This window comes from Tympanuchus pallidicinctus, unplaced genomic scaffold, assembly GCF_026119805.1.
Source record: "Tympanuchus pallidicinctus isolate F22 unplaced genomic scaffold, pur_lepc_1.0 scaffold24, whole genome shotgun sequence".
In the NCBI taxonomy this organism is placed as follows: domain Eukaryota; kingdom Metazoa; phylum Chordata; class Aves; order Galliformes; family Phasianidae; genus Tympanuchus; species Tympanuchus pallidicinctus.
The window spans coordinates 3,731,614-3,739,766 of NW_026294741.1; the positions used below are offsets into that span (position 1 = coordinate 3,731,614).

Sequence of the window (8,153 nt, forward strand, 5' to 3'; positions counted from 1 at the left end):
CGCTGTGTGGTCACTGGGAGGGAGATGAGCAGGGAACAGGGATTATTTATCAGAGAGGTTCCCGGGAAAGCTGAAAGACCTGGGCATTTTAAACTGAAAGGGAGAAGGAACATCAATGGGGAACTCAGCAATCTCAGAAATGGCCCCAGTTACATAGGTTACATCCTCAGTCTACAAATAAATTGCTTTGGATTTACACACAATAACTGAGCTTATTTCCCTTTTTAGCTGAAAAAGGCCCAGTTGTCTGGAATTTCAACAAACCAACTGTAAAAGCAGCATGAGGCAGAGGCCTGAGCTCTCGTCATTTCTCATCAGCTAGCACAAATAAAGCTCCCACCAGCCAGCCTGAGAGCTCTGCCTGCAGGCAGGGTGAGACTGCAGGTTAGGGACTGACCTGCACAACGCCTCCTGTTCCTCATGGGGGCTGAGCCTTTTGCCCTGCAGCATCACCCTGGTTTCCTCGGAGTGGTTCCCCATCAGGCAGGATGGGGCAGCCTGGTCTTTGCAGATTGCTCACAGAGGGAATGAGGGACGGCTCCGCAGTGGGGAACTTCAAACTGCTGATGTTGTTTGGGAGGTCTTCACAGGATCAAATCAGCACTTGATTTTCCAGCAGTGCACTTCCAAGAAGTCCCATTGGCAATGATAGTTCCTAGGCAGACAAAAATACCTTAGGTCCAGGCTGAAGGGCACCACAGCACAGCAGTGTCTTGAAAAAGAAGCAGATCGGGGAATTACACCAGGGAACTTCCCGCACTGGCCATAAGGGAGCTTCTAAATCCAGCAAGAAACAGGCACCCAACTTGGCATCAACCCCAGTCAATCTGGTTTCCCCTAGGAAGCAAAAATCCCTTGAATTTCAGCCCATCAATGGCAGTTTGTTTCTGTTCAGAAAAACAACAAAGTCATGGGGACCCTGCAGATAATCTCTGCTACCACAGCCTGCTGGGCAGGAGGCTGCCTTGGAGTTGCTCCCATTAGGTTGAAAATGGAGTTTCATGAGTACAGGATGCAAACAAAGGATTGGTATTATTCATCTGCCCGAGTGCTACTGTGTGTGAAAGTGGAAAGTTACTGAACAGGACCTTGCTGGGAAGATACAAGGACCAAACTTCAGAATCACAGAATCATTCAGGTTGAAAACGAGCTCTCAGATCCCCAAGTCCAACCCCAACCCACCCCATAATGTCAGTGAACAGCCTTCAGTGCCCATGGTTCTTGGACACCTCCAGGGATGGGGACTCCTTCACCTCCCTGGGCAGCTGTGCCACTGCAGCACACTCTGAGAACACATTTTTCCTAATTGAAGTGGAACTTAAGACAGAAACCTCACATCTATCTCCCGCAGATACCTGTACTATTCATTTAACACCAAGTTTTTTTCCCATGTGCTTTTATTTGGGACCGTATTTCACAGAGCAGGATGGGAACAACCACACCAGCGTTCCGCCTTTAGTTTTCTCAGTCAGCTTGGTGGCTGTGGGCACACCTGCAGCACTGACCACAACCCGGAGCATCAGGGATGAGGCTGGCGACAGACAGCAGTGATTTGGCAGAACCTTTGTGCACAGCCCTGAGAATTTCTGCAGTCTCTGGGTGCTCTCAATCACAGCACAGGATTCACAGGCCAGCACCTTGCTGTTCTGCAGTATAACTTAGACTTGCACTCCTGGGACACGGCTCAGTTTCTTCCACTCACTTCAAGGAGACGGAGTTGAAACGATCCTGAAAAAAATGATTGCAAGGATCTGTTTAAAGCTATGAGAGAGGCACAGCACGACGGCCCCGGCCTGCAGCCAGTAGGTGGCCCCCGCCACCCTCCAACCTTCATGCAGGGGTTGGTTCTTTTCCTTGTTCTTTTTCCCCCAGGGCTAAAACTTGCCCATCTTTCCTCTGCATTCAGTGCCAGAGAGCGTGACCTTTTATTTAAGGACGATCAAGAAATATGATGATGAGCCAAATTATATATTAAAAACAAAAAAAAAACAACGAAACTTGAGATTCTTCTGTGCCAATAGTGGAAAGTATGTGGGGTATGGGCTGAGTCTGATTGCAAAAGCAGGGCACGTCTCCAGTCGTCATACTTGGGGAAAATGGGGTTTGTGGGAGGCAGCACAGAGCAGAGGGTGCCCAAGCAGCACTCCCTGGCAGCCCTGCTCTCCTGCTCCGAGCTGGGTTTGGGTGTTCCTAAACAATGGAAGTTACAAAACATGTGGCACCACGTATTAAAAAGGGATTAGGAGAGGAGAACCACAAGGAGCAGCCTGGGGCAGAGCCTGGGGGACCAGCACAGCAGGACTGCAGCCAGTTACAGGCACTGCCAGCCAACGCAGAGAGGCAATCCCAACTCACACAGACCTGTGTGCATCCTGGGTTGCCCCGGACTGCAAGAGCAGCCCTCTGCCAGCAACAGCCCAGGGCGTTCTGAGCAGTGCTCTGCCTCTGGAGGCACCGAGGGCAGACTGGGACACACACTGCCCTGACTCTGAGCTGGAGGGTAACGCAGCCAACAGTCTCTTTCACGTTCTAAACCATTTCTTCTCAGGTTTCTAAGGCTTGCATTACACTCGAAGAGAATGGCGTTTATTAATTTATTCCCTTTGGGGCTGTTCAGAATCATACGTAAGAACAGCCTTATTTGGGGTTTGTTGGTGTACTGTTGCCATAAGGATGCGAGGAGGAGCCAGTGGATAATTCCAGCCCGTGCCCATGGAGCCCTCCCTGACACAAACAGCACACAGCAGAGCTGGCTCCTTGCAGGACAGCCACGGGGCTCCTCTGAAGGGGACCCTCCCGCTCTGACTCACTGGTGGCTGCTTTGCATTCTGGAACGAAGCTTATGTCCCTCCTAAGCATAATGAGAAGGTGGATAATGCAACCCACTCTAGATCATGGTGGTAATTAAGACACCCACAAGATAATTAAGCCCTATATAAAAATACATATGTAGAAAGTCATTGCGAAAGTAATTCCTTATCAGTTTTAAACTGTTGCCTTCCCGTATCTCTGGCCAATTAACACCTTGCTTTTCTAATCTCCCTTCTTACAGCACATCTCAAATGCCATTGCAAAACAGCGCTGCCATCGTTCAACGGCCACAAACCCAATGAACCCGAGCTCATCCTTCTGCCCATCACACACACCTGGGGCAAACCTTTTCCCCCAGCTCCCATTCAATGCTGTGCCCTGTGTCACCACCAAGCTCCCTGCTACCCAATGATCTCTTTCCCTCGCTCTTGCTTACAGACTGAAAATACCCCCCCAAACTTCGCTCTTTCATCCTTTACATCCTCACCTACTGTAAACTTCCTTCTTCACATGAAATATAATTGCAGAGCAGTGACCTGAGCTAAGCACAGTGTACCCTGAGGGTACTCAGCATTACAGGGCATGTCTCTGCTCCCTGCTCTGCCAGCATGCAGTCCAAAGTCTGAACCGGAGCACTTTCTGCAGCCTAAGAAGGACCCAGCAGCAGGACATGGGGCAGGAAGGGGCAGCTGGAGTCTCCTCAGAGGATAATTAGGGTAAGCTTCACAGAATCACAATTCTTATGGCTTGAAACAGCGTCGTGAACAGCCAGAAAGCTGAAAGGGAAGAAGTGTTATTTTTGGCAGGAGGTCTTTATGGCTGATGCAGGAACTTTCTCCTTAGTTATTCATTGTCTTGTCAAGACTCATAAAAAGCCAGCAGAGCCCAGCAAGAACTTCTCTTCAGTGTTCTGGGAGCTCAGAAATGCAGGAATTAAATGTGGCCTTGAACCCATTTTATGGATTCACTTCTTACGGAGCTACCATAAAACATTAAGAATCAGAGCTTATAAATAAGGAGAGGAAGGGCTGCACATTTCTTTTCAGAAGCCACCTCTCTGAGACTCTTCCCAAGGTAAGTCAGGGATGGGCAGAGAGTGAGAGACGATGACCTCAAGCAGCAGCAATCAAAGACAAAAATACCCCCTGGAGAACAGCAAGACATTGGCTCAATTTATGCCGTGGTGACCCCGACCCAGCGCCACCAAAGGCTCCCAACAGCTGCAGTCAATGCAGTGACCCTGCCTCTCTTTGGCAGGCACCAGCTGGGCTCCCCATGATGGCACAGAGAAGCAGACTCACAGCCTCCTGCCGAGTGCACATCCTCGTGCTTTGCTTTTTGGCACACGTAGCCACAGGTAAGTGATGGAAAAACGCAGCACTGTTTGTCCAAACTCCATCGTGCTGGCAGGTGAAACTGGCTGGGGTTGAGTTCTGCCTGAGGTGATAGGTAATGGCAGCACCCTGTCTTCGTATGCTCTGGAGATCACTCCTGCAGGACTGTCTAAGAAATGGCCTCCGATTCTGAGAGCAGCCAAGCAGGGAATGGGGAAGCTTCAGCATTTCAGTCAGCTGCACAGGAACGACGAGGCCATCGTGTTCACAGCTGCTCCATGAAGTGAGAACTGCAATGCACTTGGCCTGGGAATACCAAGGGGGAGACAAGGTGCTCTGGGCTGTTGTACTCACAGGACCACGCTGCCTTTTATTCTGAGATGCATTTTTCGGCTCATTCATTCATGACATCGGCTAAATTAGAGAGTTCCAGCTTGACAGAAAAATTTATTCCCCATATTGTTTTCCCATTTAATCCATCCTGAGGCTCTACGTTAGATTTACTGTGACTCACCAACCTTCTGGCCGCAGCAGAGGAGCTGACAAACAGCTTAATACAACGTTCAGCTCCAGCCAAAAAGCAGAACACCAAACTGTGGGCACAAAAACTCTTGGCACAGATATGCTACGACAGTGATTTGTGGCAGGAGGGTGGGCACTGCTGGCAGGGTGTTCTCTCACTGTGTGTTACATTATCAGTGCCACGACATGGTTTTCAGATGCTCTGTTATCTATCATAAGCCAGGCTTTGGAGTTCATGCAGTCAGTTATAAAACTTTCACTTTGATTTCAAGTAACCATGAAGGGAAATTTGTGATAAAGTTGCTTCCTATCTTAGAAACTGAAGTCCCACCTGAAAGAGGAGCGTTATGTTGAAGCCTAACGCTCTGATTGTTTCCTCCAAGCTCAAGGCTTAGAGAAACCACAGGCATTTGTGGGAAGGGTGCAGGGTAGGACGCCTAAATGCCCTCATTCTCCTTCTTTTGCAGGTGTAGAACTGTCTGTCAATAACTACAACGATGACTTCACCCTGATCACATCGCCCGGGTCTCTCGCCTCCCTGTCCTGCGTAGCACAGAACAGAAGCCAAGCCGAGGAGCTGCGCTGGTACCGAGGAGATGGCCAAGTGGATCTGAAAGATGAGAATAAAGTGAACATCAGCAACATCTGCATCTCTCCGGTCTCTGAGTCTGACAATGGCGTTGCCTTCACGTGCAGGCTGGTACGGGACCAGTCTGTGCAGGTCTCGGTGGTCCTGGACGTCCGCTGTGAGTGCTGCTATCAGTGTGGGACGGCTGGGTGGGCTCTGCCCCACCCCACGTGCTCAGCTGAGGGCAGGATGGTTTTGTGCCCTGGTGCACTGTATTCACCGGGAAAAAATGTGCTGAGAAGGAGATAGCTCACGTGATAAGTCACTCCCTTTCTACAGTGGTGCTTATAGCCTGTTCTAATGCCTCTTTTACAGGCAATGGGTGGGCCCTTTAAGTAAGATTTTCTGGCTACATCCCTGCCTCCACCTAGACTCTTTCTCAAGGATGCAAGTTGGGGCAGGAAAGGCACAGTAGTAAATGTCATGACTGCCCGGTTGATCCATAGGGATCACGATGGGGCACAGGACAGCATGTGTGCTCAGATGACAGAACTGTAGGGGCTGGAAGGAACCTCAGGGGATCGTCAAAGTAACTCCCCTACTAAAGCAGGTTCCCTACAAATGGTGTCGCAGTTGATGTGAACAGGGAACCTACTTACTTACAGGAATGACCTCTTTAACTGTTCTTACTCTGAACAGTTCCTCCCTCTGTGGGTGAAGATCAGACCATCAGTGTTGAAGAAGGCAAAGACGTCACTCTGTCCTGCAGTGCCAAGTCCAACCCTCAAGGCCAAACAACATGGTACAAGAACAACGCCATCCTGACAATAGAAGACCACTACCAGGTGTACCAGAACAGTGAGACCTTCCAGCTCTCTATCAAGAAAGCACAAAAGTCTGACAATGGGACCTACACTTGTGAGGTGAAATCTTCTTGCGGAGACAGCAGTAAGGATATCCACCTGATAGTTGAAGGTAACAAAGTTACTACTAAACATTAAGTTGTAACGCCAGCTCTGCATTGGCTTTTGCAATGGTAGCAACCCACTGTGAGTGGGTTTACATCATGGAAATTTCCCACATGAACTTCTGAGAGCAGCAAGGAGCTCTCTGTGCACCTGTGCCTGCCTGCACAGCACCAGAGAAGGCCCATCCTGCTTTACCTGTTATTCAAAAGCATTTGGCAAGTGTGACCTGAAGTGGACTCATCCCACTTTCTCACTTCCCATGATGACAGGGCACATCCAAGCGTGCTTTAAAGCACCTTAAGTCTCTCTTGAAGCTTCTAACCACACTGTTCTGTCAAGCTGAAGAAACAAGCTGCTTAAGGCAATGGTGCTGTGCTGTCCTCCAGAAATTATGGTGCCTCCATGGGCTACAGGGAGCTGGGCTGGGTGCCCACATCTCAGGGAGCCAGCAGACTCAGGCACCCACTGCCCATCACTCCTATGGATGTCCTGAAAGCTGGGCTATGGGTGGCACAGCTAGACACACACACCCTGGGGAATCTACTTCAGGGACCAGCGTTTCAATTCCTCCTTCCACTCACCGACACAGAAACGTGCCTCTCTCCAGCTCTGTGAGATGACTTTACTGTGTGACTGCACCAATCTAACAGTCAACCTCCTCTCCCTCTTCACAGATAAAAAAACTGTTTTCCCCACGGAGGCTGTTATCGCTGCTGCTGTGGTGGTTGCACTCACCGTGCTTTTTGGAATCGTGGCTCAGAAAGACAAAATATTTAAGGTATGCAAAGACTCAGTTTCTTAAGAAAAATGTAATGCTTCAATGTCCTTTTATTTTCCACCTTTCCTGGGCTGCTTTGTAGTGCTGTTTTCCAGTGCTAGGGAGCCATTGTGTAATATCAGCTCCTTGAGAATTACTAGCAAATAAATCAAATCTCAGGCTTTTTAAGGGGAGTGAATTACACATGTGCAAGAGCTCAGTAATAATACCTCTCTGAGCAGAAAACGCAGACAGTAACAGCATTCTCTCTTTCTTTTCAGTGCTTCAAAAAAACAAATGATACAGCCCTGTAAGTATCTGATCGCACAACCACACAGCTTCCCAGAATAAGGGCCTGAATGCAACCCCTTCTTCAAGCTCTAGCAAAACATGATAGCACCCACATGCTGCCCTGCTGCCCTGCAGCTCTGGATGGCTGCTGTCACCCCTCACAGCTGCAGGGCTGGGACGTGGGGACACAGGGCAGTGACACGCATGAAAGTGAAAGGAAAACACTCCGTGCAGGGGGAAAAACCTCACCTGTGTGTGCAGCCACAGCCATTGGGAGCTGAGTTCAATTCAGCCATTGGCTTTTTTTTTTTTTTTCTCCACTGGTAGTGAATTTCCACGTTGCTCCCTTTTGTTGCAGGTAAAGATGGCAGGGAAGCTTTGCATACCCAGAAAACCCCATTCGAAGTGGTGGCACAGCTGCACGAGATTAGGCACCTAAACACAACTCCGGACACGAGCTTTGTGACAACACAAGCATCATTTCACAGCTACTGATCGCAATCACTGCTCAGAACGCAGACACGGGGCAGGAGGCTGAGGGACCGCCGCACCTCGTCCCACAGCCCCGAGCCTGGGATGCCGCGCTGATGGCGGGCCACGCAGCCTGTCTGCCTCCCCCCCCCGACCGCCCCTCGGCTTCATTTCGGGATTGCATCTCACCGCCAATAAACGCACCGTGCCATACGTTAACTCGAGTCTGTGGTGCACACGCTGCTGTCGGGACAGCAGGGCGCTCCGTGCAGACCATCGCGATGAGCGCCAGACCGCGGCGCCGAACGTTCTGGAGAAAAGGGCGCGGCGCGGAAAGGGGGCGGAGCTTCGCGAGCTTCGGCGGGCTCGGCTCGCGCAATCCGACGCCTTTTGTCCCTCTCCGCCCGCCGTCCCCCTCCCACCGCCACCCT

General features: G+C 50.3%; 1 protein-coding gene and 1 long non-coding RNA gene across 7 annotated transcripts; one reads left to right on the top strand and one right to left on the bottom strand.

The window, feature by feature from the left end:
* Positions 1 to 24: 24 nt before the first annotated feature.
* On the bottom strand, positions 25 to 8,093 carry LOC128083401 (uncharacterized). 3 transcript variants are annotated; one of them, XR_008208062.1, is made up of 4 exons: positions 7,927 to 8,093; positions 7,501 to 7,668; positions 1,638 to 1,728; positions 25 to 655 (listed from the first exon to the last, which is right to left on the bottom strand). It is a non-coding gene; the product is annotated as an uncharacterized LOC128083401 (long non-coding RNA). The 3 variants fall into 3 exon arrangements; XR_008208061.1 differs by lacking the exon at positions 25 to 655 and having other exon boundaries at positions 1,391 to 1,728; XR_008208060.1 differs by lacking the exons at positions 25 to 655; positions 1,638 to 1,728 and adding an exon at positions 6,806 to 7,243.
* On the top strand, positions 3,440 to 7,941 carry TMIGD1 (transmembrane and immunoglobulin domain containing 1). Of its 4 annotated transcripts, none has more exons than XM_052688582.1 (7): positions 3,440 to 3,527; positions 4,069 to 4,168; positions 5,135 to 5,413; positions 5,935 to 6,210; positions 6,878 to 6,981; positions 7,242 to 7,270; positions 7,610 to 7,941. In XM_052688582.1, the coding sequence occupies exons 2-7, from the start codon at positions 4,087 to 4,089 to the stop codon at positions 7,611 to 7,613; spliced, it is 774 nt and encodes a 257-aa protein (XP_052544542.1). In that variant the 5' UTR covers positions 3,440 to 3,527; positions 4,069 to 4,086; the 3' UTR covers positions 7,614 to 7,941. The 4 variants fall into 4 exon arrangements, with proteins under 4 accessions (XP_052544542.1, XP_052544541.1, XP_052544540.1 ...); XM_052688581.1 differs by lacking the exon at positions 3,440 to 3,527 and adding an exon at positions 3,749 to 3,885; XM_052688580.1 differs by lacking the exon at positions 3,440 to 3,527 and having other exon boundaries at positions 3,892 to 4,168.
* Positions 8,094 to 8,153: the final 60 nt, after the last annotated feature.